The following is a 24,115-nucleotide window of genomic DNA, read 5'->3' on the forward strand; positions in this document are numbered from 1 at the left end:
ATTTGAGCATGGGATACATACCAGACCCAGGTGCAAGAGCTGCTCGACATCCTCCATAACGAGGAATTGAACACTGACCGGGCTCTGGCTGCAGTGAGGTTTTTCGAGGACATGAATACGGCACAAGGACCAATACAGTAATCCTGGCGGGAACGTGACCTTCACACACCGCTGTCACTGAATCTTTCTTGAGGCAGTTATTTGGAGGGCAAGACGACACGCTGGCATTTTTTTTTTAGGTGCGTTCATGTTTGAAACCACGCCACAGACATGGGCACATGGGTACATGATTACCACAGCGACTTATGCAGATACAAATCTGATTTGGTCGCTTGCAAGTAACAGTGTGGACAGTCTGCCAGAAACACAAGCTTATATGTTGCACCTGAAAACAGGAATATCTACACTAATGCATTTACATTTTATTTGATGTGCAGGGAATCAGGGAACCTTGGTTGCAGTCTGTGGCATACCTGCTGTGTTTGACATACATGAGGATAAACAAAAGGTCAGTTCCCACAAGTGTTGAGACAGTTCTTAAGTTTCAGTGTATTTCTAGGATAAATACTTAATTCACAAATAACAGTTTGTAAATTGCCCTGCAAGTACAGCAAAGTGTAGATGGAACAGACAAATACACATTCTTGCATGAACACATTTTAGCATATGTCAAATCAAGAGACAGCGATGATTAAATTGTCTGAGAATACTTTTGACCTTACAAAACAGGACTGACCACACACATTATGTGCTTATGTTTACATGCAGTATACCATCATCGGCCTGTTCTAGGCAAAGTCCCAAGCCCAAAGTCTTTGATTAGCTACTTTCCAAGTCAACCTCGGTCTCATGTCTTTTTCTCAGGCTTAGTGATTTGTTTTAGGTCACCGTTCACAGAAACTATGCCGACACCTATGACGCATTCTCACTTTAATGGAATGCAGAGATGCACACAGAATTGGACCCAGTATCCCTCACTTTAAATTAAAATAATTGAGCAACGCCCTGGGTATCGCTGGAGTGCACTATATTCAGAAAACATCAACTTTAAGTAAGATCAGGCTGCTGGTGATCATCTTGGATTAGACACATCCCAGAGGCAGCCAGTGGATTACTGAGCAGAATTTAGTTGACAGCACTACGTTCTGTCCTGTGAGTGCAAATGTACTGTGCAACCATGTACCAGTGCTACAAAGCCCAGACATTAGTGTCACGAAAAGCAAGAGGAAATTACATAAGTGGATGACATATGTAGCAACAGCAAGGATCAGTTGAAGAGGTTTCTTCATAATTTGACATCAACTCAGTTCAACATCACAGTCAGAAAAGTTAAGCAACTTGCTTTTTTTTTTTCTCTTTGTGTCATTCTTCATGGTCCCTTCAGTCATGATGGGAGTTTGTGAGAGGAATAAATTTAGGTCTTATCCTACAGCCTTTTGACTGTCCTTTATGTAAGTTCAGTGCCTTTCTGATTAGAGTCTCTTCTTGATCAGTTTCTCTAGTCTACGGATGCGGGACGACTCCTGCTCTGGGGTCGGGGCGCTGAAGGACAAAGACGGGCCACCGTCAGCCCCTGAAGGTGGAGTGGGCAGCCTCTGCCTGAAGAGCTCCAGCATGCTGCTCTGTTCACTGCGCTTCAGACCCTATACACACCCAAGCACACACAAACAGAGGGGGGATACCACAGTGTTAGAAATGTCTCTCTCAGCATGCAAAAAGAAGGCAGTGCAAAAAATAATTGGGTGTTGTGCTTGACAATAATATGGTAGACCTTATATAGAAATCGTCCAAGTGGCATTTTGTAAAATATGCTCATTTGTTTCCCTGCCGTTAGTCACATGAAAATATCCACCCTTATATCTGTAGAATAAGTATGGATTTCGAGCCAGCAGCTTGTTAGTCCAAACTTCACAAAATCTACAAAGTAGCTTTAAAGCTTACTAAAACATATATATGACAATCTCCATATCAAAGATATAGATATACATTCACTGGCTACTTAATTAGGTACAACTGTTCATTTATGCAAATATCTAATCGGCCAAACATGACATCACATGACAGCAGCAAAAATCCATTTTAGACATGTAGGCCCGGTCAAGATGATCTGCTGAGGTTCTAACTGAGCATCAGTGTGAGGAAGAAAGGTGATTCAAATGACTTTGACCATGGCATGACTGTTGGTGCCAGACGGGCTGGTCTGAGTATTTCACAAACTGCTGAGCTGGGATTTCTGAGCACAGCCATCTCTAAGGTTTATAGAACATTGGTCAGAAAGAGAGAAAATATCTAGCGAGCAGCAGTTCTCAGGGCAAAAAATGCCTCGTTGGTGCCAGAGGTCAGAGAAGAACGGCTAGACTTTTTTCTCTAAATTATAGAAAAGCAACAGCAAGTCACAACAGCAACTCAAATAACCACTCGTTACAGCGCAGGTCTGTGGAAGAACATATCTCAATTCACAACACATCAAACTTTGAAGCAAATGAGTTACAGCAGAGTACGAGTTTTATCTATACAGGCAGAACACATTAAAATTCTAAAACTATGGGTCACAACAACTGACCTTCATGTCCAAAATCTTCTGGAAGGTCTCAGGATTGCCATCAGCCAGGAGCTTGATGTAGTTATCCACAAACACCACTGGCGGTTCATGTGGGGCCATCACCACCTGCGTGAAAAAGTATAGTGTTTAATGTTGCTCTCCATTCCTGTGCACCATCCTGGGATGACCAAGAGATCTTTAAATGATTCCACATGAGGCAGCCATGTGCCAGAATGAGAAAAGTGTGTGAGTGTGTGTGTGTGTGTGTGGGGGGGCTACATATGACTACAAATAAAGAAAAGGATTATGGTTCTATATTTAGAAGTTTATTCCTCAATATGTCTTTATTTTATAAACAAATTACTCCACACATGAGCGAGCAACAATCAGCTTTACCAGAAATTGTTTTGGGGACTATAATGAGCTCAGAAATCTGCATCAGTCACAAGCAGACAGAAAAAGTTTAATGGGGCACAAGTCTTTCTGGTTTGGAGTCTCGTGGTTGTGTTTTTTCCGACAATAGCAAATGGGTGGAAAACGGGGATCGGGTAACATTTCTTAAAGCCACTACAAAGCAGACAGACCAACACATGGCTGACAGACCCCCACCTCCTATCTCAAGCATATGCATGCAGGGACCATCTCACAAAATGTTGACTCTATCTTTCACTTCAGAAAAGCTCCACACTCTCCTTTCAAGCTTTGCTACTCACTTCTTACTTCAGATAAACGACATGATAGGTGAGCTGCACGGGGAAGGGAGAGTGCCGAAAAAGAGAGGCAGAAGCAAAAGGGAGGGAAGTGCAAACATTAAAGACTCGAGATTGTGTGGAATTCTTTGCTTTCCTTCTAGCCCTGCTGACTGAGTGATTTACTTAGCAACTGTCTTGGAGCCAAGCCAAGGGAAAGGCCTGTAGCGACCTTGTAAAAAAAAAAAAAGAGAGAAAGAATGGGGGAGAGGGAGTTTAAGAATGAAATCTGGCATTAAAAGAGAGGGAGAAACAGAGAGAGAGAGAGGTGGGGGAGAAAGGCTAAACAAGGGTGGGGATGGGGGGTTGCCATTTAAAATACTCCCCAGAAGAGAACTTCAAAGGTGCGGAAGGAAGAGCTGGAGCTGTGGTGGGCTGGGATGAAGAGTGTGGAAAACAGCCACGCCTCACAGGCATCGCATCAGCCAGGGGAAGCTGAGACAGGCACACATAGAAGCTTATGTGCTTTGAATATAAGTGAACACGGTCTAACATAACAGACGACCCAAATGCATTATTTTTAACAGTAGCTATAGTTTGACAACGCCATTATCTTTTAGAGGATCTTATAAAGCAGCTAGGACTATAAGCAGTTGAACTATTCAGTGAACTGAAGGGCAACTTATTATTGCATCAGTATAAAGTTGCACTGATCAATATTGTTATTGTTTTATCGACAGCAAACCAAATGAGTAAATGGAATGTGAATTTGCTCATTCGGAGTGAGAAAAACTCAATTACTGGAGAGAGTTATAACCCAACTATTCCTTTCCCCCATTGTTACGGACCACGTGAGCTCAGATAAACCCAGCATTCGCTACCTGTTCAGCACTAAAGAGCAGAGACGCCACAAGCAACAAGCTGGTGAACACTGTGGAGCATCTGGCAGCTAAAGAGCCAGATGTTTCACTCACAATTCAACAAGACAAACGCTAAATCAATCCCAATGGTAGTGCAAATCGCCTGCATGTATGAATAGGTAACAGTTCCTAACTTGGTGATAATAACATGGCTAGTGAGGTATCAGCTTATTTCCCTGCGACTGACTGCGGGTACAATACAATTAAAACAAATACATCAATTGAATTGTTAAAAAAAAACAAAAAACTCTAAAACCATAAAAAAACACTATAAAACATCCAGTCTTTTATATGTGTGCGTCTGTCAGTCGTGACCATTATTACAAGTTCTCCGGGGCTCAAATCCAAACTTGCAAAAACAATACGGTTCCACTTCATAAAACGTAGTTATTTAAAGGGCACAAGTCGGCTATATACTACATTCTCAAAGGTGAGCTTTGAAACTCTAAAGTGTTCCTTCATTTGGCCCAAGCAACTGGGGTTTCTTGGCTGGGGTGGGCTGGATTTAACTTTAAGTCACAGCTTCACAAAGGGTCATTTAAAGCTATTGTTGAGTGTTGGCAGAGGAATTTTTGTATTGACCATATATTTGTTGGGTTCTTCTTTCAGAAGCATCAGTCTTAGCCCAAGGTGGAAGCAATTACCTGCAAGTAACCTTACAAAAAGTCGATGGCTGCAGTATAAAAGCCTTCTTGTGTAGACTACCCTCTGACAAAGAGATGTAGTCCACGAAAAAGAGTTGTGCTTTTTTGCTACTTTTAAATTTTAGACTATATCATCTATCTTAGCCTGAGCCAGTATAACAGAGACGTTCGTTCTATGTTAGAAGTACTTTTTTTGATCTTGATATTGGTTCTAGTATAAAGTTTCTTCTCCCCACAACGATTGTTTTGTCCTCTGCTGTTTCAATGCTGCACATGAATCATACAAAAGGCCTTCATGCAGCATCAGCTCTGACTCTGAGAAACCATATAGATCACATTGCAGCTCAAGAGAGGCCCACTGGCAGTCTGATTCAGAAAGAAAGCAGACAGTAGTGGACTGATGTGAAGACATTTTATAATTCTATAATGTGAAATGCCCTATATACCATTTGGCGGCTGAGTGGAAATGTATGTGCATCCATTCAGGGCATTTTGCCATGGAACAAAGACACTCCTTGAGCATCCCAGCTTCAAGCAGAAACAAGAAATGGTGAAAGCCAATCAGTGTCTTAGCCTCAAAGACAAAGTTAGTCTATCCTATGGGCTCAGCGTACATGAGTGGTTACATACACAGGAATTTTGCCATTAGTCAAATGCCATTGACGCACAAAACTGGGCACATCACAGTTAAAGCAGGTCACACTGCCTGCTTTTAACAAAGATAACTTCAGGAAGGGAAAAAGGCCTCCCAGGAGTCTAAATGAAATCAAGGGACAGACAGGCGTGTAGCCTCTGCATACAAGTGTGTGTGTGTGTGTGTGCATTTCTCTACACTCCAGGGACAGTTAATTAGGGAGGGGTTAATCTATGGCAACTACATACCGGTGTCCTCTCGGGTCTCAAGAAATAATTGGGAGGCAACTGGAAACAACCAGTTTACAACACATTTGTGCTGCATGGGTTTTCAGGAGTAGACAAATAGTTGTATGCATTTGTTTATTTACTCACTCATTCAGAACTTTCCACGGCTTCAGCGTCAGCCACATACTGTGTTAAAGGATATGCATGTTTTCTTTGTGTGTCTCTCATTAAACCTGTGGTGTGTGAGCTCCTGTTCTATTCCCTTTCTAACTCGCATGAAGTGAGTTATTTGTTTTATGGAAACATGCTCATAAAGTGCTATTTTGAGTGAGGTTAATGATACATTTAAAAGGATTATTCTACCCACAAATAAAATCCAGGTGGATAATATGGTTTTGTGACTCAAGATTTCTAGGGTTTCTGGGTCCCCAGTCAAACCACAAACACTTAAGAGAAGTATTTGTTTGGTCTATTGCTGCCTCTTACGATGGAACCTCAATTAGTGGAAAAAGCAGTTAGCCGCACTGTGGGCAGGGCAATTCTTTGTAAAGCATTACCATCAACACCAAAGGTTGCGTTTAAGTGGATATTTAAGAGGCTCTGCATTAAATTCATAAACAGGCACACAAAAGATAAAGAAGCCTCACTCACACAAAAAGGGTGATTGAAAGTTCCAATCCTTTAAAGGTCAGAAACTGTAGCGATGGTTGTAAAAAATGGCCAACGTGAATTTAGCCACCCAAGTTAAGTGTCATAAAATCTGAAGTGTGCCATAAAGTCGGAGCGATTCTGATCGTGTGTTTGAGTTAAACTATTTTGTATTTAGAGCTTGAACTTATAATCTCATTAAAATCCATCAGTAAAAGGATTCAAGTTCATTCTATGTTTACACTGTGGACGGTATACTGAAATAGTTAAAGAATGTGCTGGCTTTTTGTACAAGAGTGTGTGTCCCCCCTCCATCCATCACCTTAAGTATCATCTCTGCTCGGGTCATGCCTTTTACAACTATCTTGGTGTAGCTGGCAGGGGCCTTGCGGAGCACTTGGGAGCCTATGGAGGGCAGATCCAGCAAGACCGTCTTCAGGGAGTGGGTGTCGAGGAGGAGCTGTTGGTGTAGGAAACACGAGACATTCCGTATTACTCAACTAAATGAATGCAGTCCACTGATTTTCTGATGTAATGCTCTGTGATACATGTGCACCATTTCAGACAGAAAATCGTTATTTAAACTTACTTGTTCAGCTCCCACCATGCTGATAGGCTTGCATCTGAACAGGTGGTTGATGAATTTGGGAATGAAAGAACTAAATAGAAAACAAATGACACATCAATTTAAACCCAGCATCCTTTACTTGTAGTTCACAGAGCGTGCAAGCATAACCGTGTGTGCACGTGTGCTTTACTTTGTGAACTTGATGCAGAACTGTGTGAAGTATTTCCGTGTGGAGGCCAGATTGTCTCTGATGATTGGCACATTTTGTTTAATGTGCATGATAATTGACGTCACATAAGGACTCTGGTCACCTACATGCTCCACACTCTGCCACGGCATCTGCATGATGTGAAGGACAGACAGAAGATGTAGTGTTAGCGATGACACACTGTTGTAGATAATCTAGATTATGGGACAAATGCCTAATGCATAAATCATATTTTTTTAACGTGGAAACCTCTTAAAGCATCGTTCACTGGGATAATACTCATATATGAATGTGTGAGTGTGTAAACTGTGTCCAACCTTGCTCATTGCAGTAAGAGCAGGGTCACAGGCAGCGTCGAGATCTTGAACGAGCAACTGAATACTGTTTGAGATCACGCTGAAAGAAATACATGAAAAAATTAAATCAGAGTCTACACATTATAGGAAGATACTGGTCTCTTTTCATAAGGAAAAAAAAAAAAGAATGCCCATTGTCACCTACGTGCTAAATGTATCCATCTCCCCAGTCAGGTTAATTCTCTCCATCAGGACTTTATCAACTTTCTCCTTTAGCTTCTCTTCCAGCTGGAACAAATAAATAATAAAAATTATCTTTTTAAAACTCAATAATACATAAGGAATTATTGTGTTGTCTTTTGAATGCATTTATTTTTAAAACATCAACTGAAAATGGTGATTGTTGCCAAAACAGCATGAATGAGACTCATGTTCCCTCACGTGTAATGTCACTACAGTTATATTGATTAAAGGCACAGTATAATACAATATAGCTGCTGAGTGCTATGCATCTGTGTGGATAAACATGCCTGTTGTGTGGTTGCCAAACAGTACTCAGCAGTGCTGAGGATGCTACAGATGAGACAGAGTTCATCTACGGTGAACTTTGCAGCCTCTGAGCCCTCTTTCTCCTTCAGTAGACTGCTGATGGTAAGACCACCACTGTTACTGCTGGACCTGTTTAGAGAGAGAGAGAGAGAGCGAGCGAGAGAGCGAGCGAGAGAGGGGAAAAAAGATGTGACAAAAAAACCAAGGAAAAAAATGAAGACTGGGAGGAGACAGACAAATAAATACTTATGTACCACATGCTGCATACTGACATGTACAATAGACAGAGACTTCGATTTCTGGAAAGAAAATCTGTAATTTGCTTTTGTCAACTGATCAGTTTGGGAGTTGAAATGAATCCGGAAATGCTGCGAATTATTGTGGTTAAACTATCCACAATAGTAAGACTCGTTTTGCTGAAAACTTGAGACATAAAAGGTGTCAGGATACTGGACCAAATAGGCTTCAACAACAACAACCCAGTCATTATTAAATGTTCGACACTGAAACATGTGGGTAAAATCACAACATAATACAAGCTCCAATTCAAAAAAAAAAAAAATGCGAGTGCATCTTTGACCGAGTGTCTCTTTGCAGCTCAATACGGAATCTATTAATCAGTAAACGCAAGTGTATCATTAGCATGCACGCATATCTGACAAAGAAAACGAGCGTGTGCCTGTGTGAGTGTGTGCATGTACACCACAGCCAGCGATGAGTTCTAATGAGGCCAATGAGTTAGAGATGTTTTTAATGTTAGCTTATTAAGCTTCGCCACATCGTAACCAAATCCAGATCGCTCCTACATGCCATCGCAATCCATCAAAGCCAGCAAGGTCTAAAGACTCTAAGCTTCATACTAAACTAAATGAGACAACCCCACTTCCAGAGAAAAAGGAGGAACAAATATGCGTGTGCAACATGCCACTTGGGAAAAGTTAATCCTACGTAAATCTGTGTGGGGTTAGTAAATATTCTATGGAAATTATCAAAACACAAAAGTGATCATTTTAAACAGCAAAAACAGTGTTTGTGACCTTTTCTTTCTCCAATGTCTGTTTTATGTTGTCATTGTGGAATGGAAAAAATGTTCATAGAGAAAACCATGGGTCTTTCTAGTTCCACATGAGAAAGTAAAATTCTGAAAGATTAGTGTTTGTTTTAAGAACTAAACTTGAACCACTCTTACTTAGGCAGATTCCCAGAGAGAATCTTCCAAGCATACTCCCTCAGGAATTTCTGGAAGATAGTTGTGAGGGCAATCATTGGTTCTCCAGTGCTTAGCTGTGAGCACTGCACCATGCACTTCTTGTAATAGACAAAGAGGTCAGCACAGCTGGGCAAGACTGCGCCGCCCTCCTCCGTGCCTGCCTTGGGTGGACCTTGTGCTCGGAAGTCAGCCACAAACCGGTCGATAAGTTCACCCAGGTTCCTGCAGATGTCCAAAATAAACTGTAAATCATTCATGTACACATGGGTGGTGGGATTAGGGGCACATGAAAGGAATTAAAATTGATACATTCAAACATTAAAAGCACATTGTCAGGCTCTAATCCAATATGTAAATGAAAGGATAAAACCAGATGGATAAACAAAAGAAAATATCCTCGGTACTCCATTCAACAAGTCCACAGTTTGTTGGTGCGGCCCAATGCTACTCAATTTTGGAACTAAAGCCAAAGGCAAAACAAGCAAGCCACTGTTCTCTGCTGCTATGTCCCACTAGGGACAAACTGATCTGGCTGTTGCCTGTTTAATGCCTTTGGACAGAAATGAAATGAGGTAGTAGCTGCAGAATAGGTCAATTCTTTTCCCTTGGACAGACAAACAGCGTTAAATGCACCGGTGAGCCCCAGAGCTGGGGGCTGCAAGCAAACCAGGACTGTGCTCTGTTTCAAGAGCTATCAACATGAATGGGGGAGGGGAGGGGAGGGGATGGGATGGGAGAGACCGACGATGATGATGATGGCAATGAGAAAGTGAAGGAGGAAGGAAAAAAAGAGGAAAGGGTGAGATTTAAGAATGAGAAGAGGAAATAAAGACGATTTACACCCAAGGAAAGAGACAGCAAATGCCCACCAAAAAGGGGAAAAGTAGAGAGTTGGAAATAAAAACAGGCAGATCTGAATCCTCAATCTTCTTTTCTCTTCTAGTGTCTGTGATTGTGCAGCTAATGGGAAACATTTCTGCCACAGTGGAGACAGAGGCATGTACAAGAACAAGAGATGGAAAGACAGAGAAGGTAATGGAGTAGAATGGTAGGAGAAGGATCTGATTGATGAGCGGGAAATGGAAAAATAATGTAGGTGCCAGCTTTATGCACAACCTGCTCCTCTTTTGGGGTCTGTGTACCACAACACCATTTGGACTTGTGTATTTCCATGTGTGTGTGTGTGTGTGTTGCTTACTTGTCTTGGGATTCTATGTAGACGTATAGATGAGGTTCAAAACACTTGGACACAATGCCATGGAAAGGGTTGTCTGGAGCTTTGGGCTTCCTCGGCTGAAAAAATGGAGGAAAATAATGTATTCGTTAGCAGGCTATTGTATCTTAAACAGTCTAAACTACCTTAAATATTCAACATTTTAGAAACTACAAATGGCACATAACTATTAAATGTTGATTCAATGTTGCGGTCAGTTAAGAGTCTATAGCTCGATACTGTAGTCATGTTCCCTTGTAGTTTAACTGGCCTCATGGAAACTCCACACGTGAGAAAGCAATATGTGATGGACCCTTTAGGTCAGTCATTACTGGGTCAATTATGGGTTCTGAGAGACTGGGTCAGAACCCATAATTGGGTCAATTTTATTCCAGCCGTTTACCCAAGATTCATTCAAAAGAATGCATACAATGTTGTGATTCATTTATCAAACATATACTGTATCTCTTGAAAATGATGATTTAACTATTCAAAAATAATGGGTGTTACATTTAGACAGTGAGAAATGTGATTTAACATTTGCTCTTGATATGACTTATATGGTGAATAGGTTCATTATGCCATCTTTAAAAAAGGAGTTTGGTAAACAGTCAGCCAGGCCAGAGGAACTTACCTTAGCTAGATCCTCATCCTTTTCTGTGCTCACTTCTTCACCTGCCTCATCCTCCGAGAAGGGGTTAGTTGGTTCTAAAGGGCTCTCTGGTCTCTTTTGCTGTAAAAACACAGAACATTCATTTTCTGCTCAATAAGAAGCATCATCATCTACACTCTGGAATAACAATGTTTCAAGTTAGTTTTAGTTTTGTAACATTATCAGTATTTCAAATACAGCCATGGTTCCATTGCTGTCTTTTAATGTCTTAAACCATTTCATAGGGCGACTTTGAGGAAATTGCACCTCCATTTATGAAATTCCCGTCACCCAAATCCATGATTGAATTACAAACCCCAGCAGGTATGAGTGTATATCATTTAAGCATATACAAAATATTTTCAGTTCTGACCACGATTTGCCGATATGTGTCCGAACAAAGGTAATCATACCCTTCACAGTGTGTCCATCCTTTGTGTATCACGTTCAACCACACATGAGGAATTAAAAGGTTTTCTCCAGGCCGTGACACCAGAGTACTTACTGTGTTTGTATCATTTACATGAAACATGCTACAAATCAGCAGTTTCAGCAGCACTGAAAAATGCGTGTTCATTTTATTTATAGAAGATGGAACTAAGCTTTTAGACAGTTGTATTGCAAGACTAATTGTGTGCTTTTCTCACTCCTGGTACATCGGTGAGGGTGCATCCTGTGAAGCGTTTGGCCAGTAAACCCTCAAAGTTTGTGGTCCTCTGGATGGCGAACAGGAGCAGTTTCACCTCAATCTCCTTAGCCCGTGTTCGCATCACTTTGGCAAGCTCCACCCTTAGGAACACACAAAAACACACACACACACACACACACACACAAAAACGTTGACTATATTACCATGCTTAAACATCCCAAAATAATCCTTGCTCATAACTATCATTCCTTTTTGGAATGACACCACATTTTTTGCTCGATTGTTTACGTAGCTGCAGGTAGAGGGAACATTGACAGCTACTTTCTTCTCTTGTGTCACTGAGGGAAAAGATTGACAAGTGCGGCCAATAGGTCACTGCTCAGGTGGGCCGCCTACGACGACGACCCAGTGATAGTACAAAAATCACAGCCATAAACAATGTCAGTTTCTGTGGGTTTAACCGGATTGTTTTCATTTCTTATTTTCTTTCAAAGATGAACAATATTCATTAAAATAATTATATAATCTAGCATTCATTACCTGGTGATGTGGCAGAATTCCACAGCAATACGCTCCGTCATGCACCATTCCTCAGGAAACATGCGTCCATATTTCTCCTCATAGTCCACCAGCTGCCGTTTGATCCAAGCGTAGCGGCGATCGATCTTGTCCAGCCATGCAACCTGAGCGACCGGGGGCAGGCATTTTTATACATCTCTAGGGTCATTGACATCAACGAGATAAGTTCCGAAGCTCTCCAAATCCATGTTTGATTGACAATTTTACTCACATCTTGGTTTTCCTGGAAGAGCACTAGATACTCTGAGAGATGCTGCCTAATGAACTTTTTAATAATCTCCTGTTTAATACGTGGGTCCAGCACATTTGCCACCAGACAGGCGTCTCTCAGCACATTACTAGGACCACCTGGTCTCTGCATGGATGACAAAACAGAGGTGGAAACTTTTGAGAACAGGTGGAAACTGAAGAGGAAAATGCCTAAACAGAGGGCAAAAAACAAAACATCTTATTTAATATTCTTACCTTAGTGCCCTGAGAGGGGAAGGCTTCTTCAAAATCTGCCAGTATCTGAGTACCCAACTCACTCTGTGCTGCTTTCACTCTAAAAAGGACAAAAAAAGTGACACTGAGCTTTACATTGCTTCCTGGTCACAACATTCCCTCCAATATGTACAAGGTTTCAAATTTCGAGTGTTCTAGCCCACTGGTTATTGTAGTAAAACTATCGACAAGATATGGTGCCTCTTTTTTTAATTAAGAATCAAAATCAGTGACAAAGACTCATATTCGTTGTATCATTCCTCATGATCACTATATCTCAAGCTACCTGCTGTTATATGTAGTTATTTGCTTTTACAGTCACTGGTGTAAAAGCTTGTGTTTTCCATATCTTCTATTCATGGCAAAAACACAAACACTGTCCTTGCATAGACACTAACTGTCTTTTTACCATTACCTGTCACAACCAGTTATTCCCTACATTTAGTAACCATTTTTCATTCCTAGCAGCAATACGCATTTGCGGTTGTATTTTTGAGTCTGTATCTATTTCTGTAAAGGTTAAATAAAGTGTATTCTGCACAAAAAGCCACTACAAAGGCATGTGCAGTGTCCCAATTTGCACAATTTCCTACTCGCACTTGCAATTTTGAGTGCACAAGTGCATCCATACAAGTGAGAATGGCAACATGTTCTATATATCTAGAAGTACATGGTCTATGCACTCTTGAGTCCAAGCTGTCAGAAAGTTGGAGTTATTGTTGCAATTATTTTTGTCAGCAGACAGTGTGCAGTTTGGGACAACTGAGTGTCAGAGTTCACACACTAAATCCACACATGAGAGTGTTGACTGAGACGTGACAAGAGAAATCACACTCTTTTTACATTCAAAAGCATGCAGGCCAGGTTAACCAAAAGTCCAGACAACCGTCAAGAATAATAATAAAAACAAAAGGGAGGAGAGAGATCATGCTGTTGGCTGTCTCCTAAAATTATAGCCTTTACTTCAAGCACTCTGTTGAACGAAATATCCACTTCGCTCTGGGAACTATTAGGTACAAGTCTCTGATCAGACACACTATCCTGTAACTCCTGACATCCCAGTGTTTAATTCATAAAACAAGTGTGTACAGCTAGGTTATCTGTCAACATCTGTCTGACTGTACTCATGGTGCAGCTGCACTTTGTCCATTCATGTTCACATATAGAGCAAAAGGTACAGCCATACATAGACAGTGACTGCAACAGCTGATTATTGTTATGATCATGAGAAAAGCATTATGCAAGGATTATCATAAAAAAACAACAACTAAACCAATCAACCAATTTGACTAAATTGAATTCAAAGAAAGCCCCGTCTCCCACAAGCCTTTCTTAACCTTGCGAGTGATTGTTTACAGCCCACTAATGTAGTATACGTAATTTGGTGTAGAGCATATCTTCTCTTTTATGTTTTTATTCACGAAAACGTAGACATTTCCTGCAGCTATGAACAAAAATGGTCTGACTGTATATGTTACACTGACAATTAATCTGTTGCTTTTCAGCTTCCAATATTTTGGCCCTTTTGTAAACTCCCCACATCATCCTCCCCTTTATAGTATCGCTACATCAACTGTTGCTGGTTTGTCTGATCGTCTACTTGTCTGTGCATCTTTATCTGGTCTGATCTGGCTTCTGTAGCACTGTGGCGGCTGATGACTCAAGTCTGCCCAGGTCTCTCGCAGAGCAGCGGTGCATTTTTTTCTGTTAACTGTTTGTGTCCAGCTGTCTGCCCTGCCCTTACATCTTTCCCTTCCCTGTGTCTCTCCTATCATTTGTTTCTCCAGCAGAGTCACTTCTTCCGTGCAGCTGTTATTTGGTATGAACACACTCTGCCCCACCTAAGTCACAACAGAAAAGAAGGCTATCCTTTCTTGTTTGAACCTGAACATTGACATGTCCCAAACTAATTATGTGTGTGATTATACAGCTTTATACACTAATAAAGCTGGAAATTTAACAGGCCAGAGATAAGGGAAACAACAGCATAAAAATGTACTTGTTCTCAGTCGCTATAAACTATATTGTTAATTAAAATGCTCCATTTAACATGCACAACAATCTCAACCAGAAGCACACAGTGTGGTGAATGCATCATCATGCTCCCACAAAAGTACCAACATGGAGATACAAACACACCCTCACAAAAGAATGCATTTAATCTCCGAGTATGGGAGAATTACTGGCATAACAGAACCCTATTGAGTGTGTTTCCTTCCTGTGTGTTCCTGTATGTGTGGGACTGTTTGTGTATGTGTGTGAATATCTGCATAAACAGGATGCAATACGCACAATACCTCCAGCTAAACACTGCAACCACTTTCCAGCAGTGGAATATTTCAGCTGTACAGAGAGTGTGTGCAAGTAAAAGTGTGTGGGGGTTTTATTGTGTGCATATTAGTTACCTCTCAGAAAGCTGTCTGATCTGGGGAATGCCCATGTACTTGTGGAAATGTTCAAGCACATTGACCACTCCCTGCAGCAAGTTGGCCACCTCACCATACTGCCTCTTTCTGGTCATGGCTCTGTAACACAACACATATTTTGAACAATATCCATTTCAAATACATCTTAATATTCTCTTTTACACATAAACAATCTTGTGTTAGATACAATCCATTGTCAAATGAATCCGCACAATGCTAATTTAGCCGATCAGAATCTCTCAGTAGAAAGTTTTTTGGATCTCGTTGTTGCCCAGTGACATTAACCTGCTGTGCGCAGGAAGTACTTTGTTTTATGTTGAGACATATGGAGGCAATAGTGCCCTTGTAAAGAGAGACATCTGTAAGCACATTGGAGTATGAATGAAAAAACCCAAAACACACCCACAAAAAGTTTCAGAAGTGAATTCTACTGCTCAAAAAAAAACCTGGTTGTTTAGCAGTTTGATGGGATAAATACTTCTTGTCCCCATCTACCCCTGAGCTGCCACTGTCTACACACAAATGCTCCCTCAGTCATATAGTATTGTTTGACAGATGAAGGACATGGCATGAACATTGTTTCTGTTCACAAGGACCTAACAGAGGCAGAATAATAATACAATTAATCATTAGAAGTTACACACTGCAGCTTTAACCATCCTCATAAACATCCAAATTAGTCCAGCTTCCATCAAAGTGAATCATAGATTACAAGGTTTTCCCCTTGTTCAGCAGTACAGTAAACAGCAGCAGCTTTTATCCCAAGGTCATTGATTTCCCAACACGACTAAAACACAGCAGACAAATATGATATGAATTCAGCTGCTGATCTGGAGTTCATTTCAGGTTGGATATCAGATCTGTCTTGTACTGGAAACAGCTAATGCTTTATCCTACATGTGTGGCAGCATCTCCTCCACACAATACAACACTAATTTGGTTTTAGCAATAGGGTTTTTGGGGGTAAACTGAGTGTGAACTTTGATGTGAAAAGTGATACTCACTCTAAAGAGTCCACACCACCTGCCAACATGTGCAGATGGTTGAGGGTGGTGATGGATGTAGTAAGGTGGCGCTTGGCATGATCCAACTGCTTAATGTCCCTTGTAATCTCCTTAACCTGTGCAGGAAGAGAAACCAATCAGATACGCTGGTGTACAGAGAAAGACACAGAATGAGAAATAGCATGGCAGGAAGAAAGGAAGGGGTAAAAGTAAGAAAAAAACTAAAGAACAAAAACAGGTGAATGAAGGTAAGACAGTTCTTCACTGAATGGAGCCAAGTGATGAAGGATAATAGAGCACACCTGCACCTGCTGTTTGAGAAATTATCTTTGTTTTTTCTTTATGCACTCATACTTACCGACACACAAACACATTCACACAGCCTCCCCCTGTGACAGAGACACATGGAAGACACACTACCCCGACTTTAAAGGGTCATGTCCCTGATAAGGTGTGTGTGTGTGTGTGTGGCCATGTGCACATACCATTTGTTCAGACTTTTCTGCTTTGTCCTTGATGTCCTTGATTTTGCCAAAGAGTTGCTGGATGGCTATCTGGGCCTCTTCCAGGGCCTGCACAAAAACAGAGCAATAAAATACAACAAGTAAAACATACGAAGAAGCCACATTTTAACTACCATGTACCCACCAAGAATGTGTGTGAGTGTTGATGTGTTTATTCTGAGATTGGGCAACGCTATAAATCTAGCTTGAAAATGTAGGGGTCTTCAAGGCCAAAGACCAGCTCAGCACATCCATAATAAAGCCAGAATAACAGTCAAAAGCTGCTTCAACAGCAGGAAGTGGATGGAAAATGGAAAACCAAACACAGACATTTTGCCAAAACCTTGAGGGGAACATTGACATGAAATCTTTCTTCCTCAGTTTACTCAAGACAAAATGATACTCGTAGAAGGTGGTTATCAAGCCACAGCTCCATCGAGTGGACATCTACAGGAGTCTGTACTTGTTTGCTGATGAGTCAGTGCAACACTAATGTGTCCAACTTTATAGCCATTAAATAAGATACATGCTCATCTGTGGTTAGTGTTTCCACAGGAGGCAGACTACGTGTGTGTTTACGGCGATAAATCATTCTTCCATCTTCATCCCTAACAAATGAATATTCAAAATGCATGTTAAACTACTTTCTGGTGTCTCTCTGTAAGAAACTGCATGCACAATTACATGTAAATTGCATGCAAAGGACAAAAGTCTGGATATTCCTTCATGCACAAAATGAAGGTGGTAAAACAGATTTATTCCACCTTTAATGAAAATGTATCGCATATTATTCAAAAAAACTATATTAATACATTTCTCATTTTAAAAAAAAGGAACAGGATGGAAGAAATATCATGTCAAATATCAAATATCACCAGTGTTCCAATGATTTATTTATTTTTAATCCAAGTTCGCCACTGGCTTTAGCATGATGTGTAAAAATGTATCCTGCTAATGTCAAACAGACTATTGGACTTCTAATTGGTAAGTTATATAGACTTGATATTGATATGTTTTACATCCACATTCAGGCCAGAAGGCTAAAAAAGGATGACACTGTAAAAGCTAAAGGCATCATTAGTAGTTTTAACAGCCTATAAAGCCAGACTGAATTAGACGACATTAGACAAATACAATTGTAAGATAGCTGAAGTGCTTTTGTGAAATTTGCCCTGATGGGACAGCTGTTCTTTGATGCTCCTAAACTTAAATTCAGCTCTGACATCTGATGCCAAGGTAATTGGCTTCACTCGGCCCAGTGCTGCAGTCACAACTTTGACTTTCTCTCTCCCTCTCTCCCTCACACACACACACACACGCGCACACACATACAGGGAATGCTAACAGCCGGCACCAGCTGTGCAAGGAATTTACTACTTTTACAAGTACCTCTCAGACACAAGTGAACAGTGAGTGTGCAAACCGAGAACCTGAAGACTTGCATATTACACACAAAAACATAAATACAGCTTGCAGTGACAAGAGAGGATTAATTTACCCTCCAGGGTGGAATCATAGCACACTGCCTTGCAACAGTGCGGTGGAAACATGGCCAGGTCAAAAAGTCGCAAAAACAATTTACCATTTAATCCTGAGAGGAGAGTTCTCCTGAATGTTGTGAAATGAAATTAAGACTTCATCTAGTCTGGGTGTGATGTGATTTTCTGTGAGCATTGTCTGCTGTGGAGGTCAGACAGGGAGGAACATTTAATGTGAATTATGCCACTCTTCAATCAAGTTGAGCACGACTCAACTCCAGTCTTGCATAATTGTTTTTTTTTTCGGCCTCATAAAAGCCTTTAGTTGTAAGTTTGGCTAGGTTGTTGGGTGAATAAAAAAAATAAAATAGGAAAATTAAGGCAGGTTATGTGATTATTTTTTGATCTGAGAGCGAGAAGAGAGTGCCACTGAATCTTTCAAGAGCTTCCCTCGAGGACAACTCAAGCCAGCATAGTGCATGCAGAGGAGAGGAGACGAAAACCTCCAAGGCTGCAATTGTCGCTCATGAACACTCAGCTTAGTCTATCTGGCTCACTTCCTAGCACTCATTTCCTGCATTAAGCCTCGAGGAAAGCAGAGAGAGCCCACTGCCCAGCAGGCACCTCCATGCCCAAGATGTTATCTACTTTCCCACTTGCACAAATGTGTGCACATGCACACCATTGTACCCCCAACATGCAATAAGCAGATCATGTTCCTTGGCACACATTAAGGGGTATTGCAGAGCTTCTTTCCAAAAACTTAGACAGGAGTAAACACACTTTATCTGACAAACATCAGTCCAGCTGTGTATTTGAAATGTTTCATACAAGTTAAGGGCCACTGACAATACATTTAACACATGGAGCTTTTCATGTAAATATTTTACGAAGACAATTTAGACAGATGAGTATTTCACAGTGCAGAGAAAAATAAATAAATGTGCCACTAACAAGTAAAAATGTTTAAAATGTAAGACACTACCACAATATTTTCCTTTAATTCAGCTTCATATTCAGTCCTGGAAAAAGTATAAACTTCTGATAAAGTTGTTTTTTACAGACAATATTCTAAATCAGAAAGACGTGAATACTCCTGAACACTGCAAATGTAAATTAGGAAAGTCAGCGTAGTATGGTGTAGTAGTGTAGGATTAAAGCTCTGAGAAGCTGAAGGCACGGAAACTTAAAGAAACTGTGAATACTCTTTTTGAGTCAACATTAAATATTTACATTAAAGTCGTTTCTACATAAAGGCCACTCAGCAGTCTTTTTTTTTAAAGTGGCTGTCTTCGTACTACAATGGATATAAAAGTTCATAGATGAAAAATGTCAGGCCATACCTTCTTAATACAGTGTGATTCTGTAAATATATTTAAATGTAAACAGATACATTCTGGTGAATAACTTTAACTGGTGCTTAACTTTGAAGGATACAAAAGAAAGCATTAAATGTACAAAAATGTTTGAACCAGCCAAACAGTCAGGGTTGTCTTAGGTTAATCTGAGACTACAAACAGCCCGTAGGAATGAACATGAACATGGATGGTTATATGTCTCTGTATGCTAGCCCGGGGAGGTGGTAACTTGTCTAGGGTGTACTTTGCATCCAGCTCACAACCCAAGGGTGAGAAGTATAACTAATAAATGAATGAATGAATGAATGAATGAATGAATGAAAACTGTAAAAGTACAACACATTTCTAGTATCCACTATTGAAGTGCCCATGTATGTGAAGCACTATCCAAGAGTGTTGGGGGAAAAATGCAGTCCTATTTGACTTCCATTGCAGAGGAAACGCTGTGAAGCATGCACCTGTGCTGAATGTGTCAAAACAAAAATTCAACGAGAAGATGCCACAATTCCACTGAATGTGAACGACGGACAGCAAAAAATTTGGTTTTGTTAATGAGCTCGTCTGTCTCAGACGTCCACACATGGATTCCAGCCAAAACGCTTTCAATTGTCATCCCAGGAAAATGAATAAATAGAACACAACCTCTTCATTAGCAATATGATACAGTTCGTGCTGACGGTGAAGCAGGGGCTTGTGTGGTATCCACATTGCCATGACAACAGGCAGATGAGGACATTGAACAATGGCAGCTGCGTGATAGCAAATTCTCAGTTGGCAGACTGGAGTCAGATACAGCTCTTTATACAGGTTGGACAACTCAGCCCGGGTAGTTGTAACCGTCATAATATCTGTTTAATGACAGAATTCATGTCATTATAACTGAGTCCGTCTCTATCTGCGACTCGATGCCATTTATAAAAGTCAATTATGTTGTCTGCAGTCAATGTAACGCAACAGCCAACTGAGCATTTCTTGGTAATTAATTGCAAAACTGTGTGGACTTGCAAATGATGGTAATCTAATGTCATTTGAATCTGAATATCAACAAAATACTGATGTTGAGTATTTGGCAAATCATTATATTATGAAAGTGTCCTTTGCCATTTTTAACAGGTAATAAAACTGGTGGTTCTATCCTTCAACAGACCTCTAATCACATTATCAGCTGCTACAATAAATCTAAGTGTGCAATGTGCAATCATTTCAATATAATGTAGAAAGAACTACAGCACGTTCACAGTAACACAATCATCCAACAGCTCCATTAGCTGCAAGGCTCTAACCACAAACACAATCAAATTTCCAGTCTCAGACCTGCAGCATATTACCCACTGTCTACATACAGAAAATGTGAGAAAGCCATTCTCCAGAAATCCTCCTCCTCCTCCTTTCTCTCTCTCTTCCTATCGAGCTCTCCGTGTCCTCCTCTATTAATGTTACCAACTTGGGTTTCAACAGCATAGCATTTAGCTCAGTGAATTAGTCCAGTCAACATAGAAATGTCAAAACCGCTGATCCTGTTGGTTTTAATCTGTTGCTGTCTTTATGTTTCAATCACATCTTGAAATGAACACCTCTCCATCTTTCCATCTGCAGAAAGGACCCCTGGAAATTTTGGAATGGCTCTTTGGGGCTGGAAAAATAAACTGAAATTACTGTGTGCGACTGTATAATGTTATTGGTCTGGATAGGATATAGAACATTTCTGCTACCAAACGGTAGCTAACTGGTTAAGACAGGGCCACAGGGCCAGACACCCTGACGACAGCACACACCTATCATGTCAGCTGGTCAGAGCATACACGGCTCACCCATCAGGTGTCACGTTCCTTCTAAACCACAGCTTCTTGACAGAGCAAGGACCTGGTTAAAATCAGCAGGGGCTGTTCTTTTCCGTCTTGCTCCCACAAGAAGAGGCAAAGACTCAACCGACTGGGTTTTAAAGAAATCCAAGTATTTACATATGGGAATCTATTTCCCAGATATGTTTTCCATGAAGAGTTGCAGTTTAAGTAGCAGGAATGGATCTGAGTCATCTTGTCCTTTTCCATGGAAGCAATGCGAAGAAGGAAAAGCACAGAAAAAGGGAGGAGGGGGGGGACATGTTGTCTGGGTTGAGAGCAACAAATGGCACCATTCTTACTTTAGAAGAAATATGCTGTTTTGAAAAATCACTCATGACTAATAGGCATGGCGATGAGCTTGCACAAGATGCAAAAGCAGTTCTCTGTCTTCCCATCGAGGCACACACAAGCTGCATTTCTACAGTGAAAAGGTCAACTGAGTGGGCAACTCTGCTTGAGTTTGTTCATTCAAGACTTTAAGCTCAACTCACCTGTCTGCCATCCTGACCTACATTAGTCTGGCCTCTCACCACCATCCTGATATTGTCATCCAGACGCCTGTGAAATGTGACACAAAATGGCAGTCAACAAGTTAAAAATAAATCTAACAATACAGTATCACTACAAGCACATAAAAAACATGTCTAACTATTTTATTCACTCACCGAATCTTCAGACGAATCTTGTTCACCACATCATCAATATTAGCCAGGGACTGAGGACAGGTAGACAAGTCAGAAAAACACTGTATCCTAAAAGTCACATTTTACTTCATTTAAAGCCTGTCTCACAAGTGACACCCTTTAGTACCTATCCTAACACTTGTATATATGTTTACACATAATAAAACAACTCTAAACAGAAATACAGGCTTTCTAGTATTCCATGCATTTGTAATTGGATAATAAGTCTGCTCAACGTTATCAACTGGTAAATTCACCTGCTGGATAATTACACACAAAACCAAGTAGGTGAAATTTTGCAATATTCTAGTGCAAAATATAAACACAAACTATAGGATTACAGTGACCCCTTATGGAGATGGGGTATACATGCACATGTTATATACCCATGTATGGATAGTTTAATTAAAATAATGTGCAACACTCATTCAACACAAATGGTCATATAGTAGACATATAATGTATGTCTGTATTGGTGCTTTGTAAGTCCAATACAATTCATGACATTCATGACAAAAAAGAGACATCTCATCCCATACTGTACACACATTGTCATCCTATTTGTGTGCGTGTTAAAAGGACAAATCACAGTTAGGGACTGCAGCTTTCAGCTAAAGGTCCTACATAATGTATATCAATCCATTTCATTTATTACCTCAGGGTTATAATTGTTACTAGTATTTTATCACGAAAGTAAAACAAATGTACCGAGAAAGGTCCCATTTATGCAGAGAATACAGATGAACTACTGTTACTATTTTTACTCTAAATTATTCTAAAGTGGAAAAAACAAGAATATAAAATGAGATTGCTATGAATCAATAAAATATGTGAATTACTCATGAATTATTGCATTAAGAAGTATCCCAATAATACAAATTCACAACAGTGAACTTATTGTCAGTGCTTTTTATTATGATGCACATTATAATAGAGTGGATCGTACTATCCTTATTTTCTACTAAGCAAAGCCATGTCATGAAAGCTTATCACACTGAGTCACACTAAATTGGCTAAAATAACATGAGGATGCTGCGGATGTTTCACCTGCTCGGTGGGGAACAGTGTGTTGATGTACTCCACAGCATTGAAGTCTGCTCTGTCAAGTGGGTCTTGGCTGGGGAAAACCTTGTAAACAACAGACAAAATATGTTTATTGGAGAGTCATTACTGTCTTTCTGACTATCTGACAACGCTCTGAGATTACTGTGGATTAGCCATGATATTTTACAACATTATTCACTTGTGTCATGCAAGAGCTGTAGCTAATCATTATTAACACATGTGACATTAGTGGAGCTAGTTGAGATAGCTTCGTAAACGTGATTCCCCGAGAAGCTAAATTTAAAAATAAAACGATCTGACAGACTTTATTAGCATCGTTATTTAAGCCGAAGAAGCGAATGTCATAGTAAAACAGCAATGTCACGTCCAGGGAGCCTGCAGGACAGGTTAGCCTATGCTAACAGCTGGCTGTGTGTTATGAAAACCAACAGCAACGTTCAAATTACATACAACAGCAACGAGTTCAAGCAGCTACCTGTTCGATGGCTAACTGCACCTCTGGGGTAAGGTGCAAAATACCCTCCAAATCCTCAGCAAATTCAAATTCTTCCTCCTCCATCATTGTCAAAACAAAACCGGAGACGTCTCCGGCATTTCACTTCCTGGTAAAAAAAAAAAAAGTGGGAGGAGTCTTCTTCTATTTTATTTTATCGCAGTTGGTAAGCAACGACTTGGCGCAATACCGCCACCAACTGGTATAGATTTTTGCACACTAAACTAAACTAAAATATACTAAACTAAACTAAACTAAAATAAAATAAAATAAAATAAAATAAAATAAAATAAAATAAAATAAAATAAAATAAAATAAAATAAAATAAAATAAAATAAAATAAAATGCCACAATTCAGTGACCAGTGAATTAATCCTCTCTTTTCTCAGTCCACAACATGCAAAAGACTATACTTCCATAGCTTCTACAATTAAATTGTTCAAAAACACTTAAAACACTTCAAAATAGTTGGTCGCATGAAACACTTATAGAAACAAATAGAGCTAAAAAATCAATACACAGCTGAGTGCAGTTTGCATCTGAAACCCTG

The 24,115-nt window shown here is 40.2% G+C and overlaps 1 protein-coding gene across 1 annotated transcript; it reads right to left on the reverse strand.

Annotated features, from left to right (window-relative positions):
- Positions 1-409: 409 nt before the first annotated feature.
- vps53 (VPS53 subunit of GARP complex) lies at positions 410-23,683 on the reverse strand. The gene is made up of 22 exons (XM_044031898.1): positions 23,548-23,683; positions 23,055-23,135; positions 21,990-22,039; positions 21,816-21,882; positions 16,627-16,713; positions 16,142-16,257; positions 15,117-15,236; positions 12,694-12,772; positions 12,440-12,583; positions 12,190-12,332; positions 11,648-11,789; positions 10,983-11,081; positions 10,334-10,428; positions 9,115-9,357; positions 7,907-8,054; positions 7,582-7,664; positions 7,398-7,476; positions 7,063-7,211; positions 6,894-6,963; positions 6,627-6,764; positions 2,564-2,668; positions 410-1,643 (listed from the first exon to the last, which is right to left on the reverse strand). The coding sequence occupies exons 1-22, from the start codon at positions 23,632-23,634 to the stop codon at positions 1,473-1,475; spliced, it is 2,496 nt and encodes an 831-aa protein (XP_043887833.1). The 5' UTR covers positions 23,635-23,683; the 3' UTR covers positions 410-1,472.
- Between the last annotated feature and the right edge of the window lie 432 nt (positions 23,684-24,115).

This window comes from Solea senegalensis, linkage group LG8 (assembly GCF_019176455.1).
Source record: "Solea senegalensis isolate Sse05_10M linkage group LG8, IFAPA_SoseM_1, whole genome shotgun sequence".
Lineage (NCBI taxonomy): Eukaryota > Metazoa > Chordata > Actinopteri > Pleuronectiformes > Soleidae > Solea > Solea senegalensis.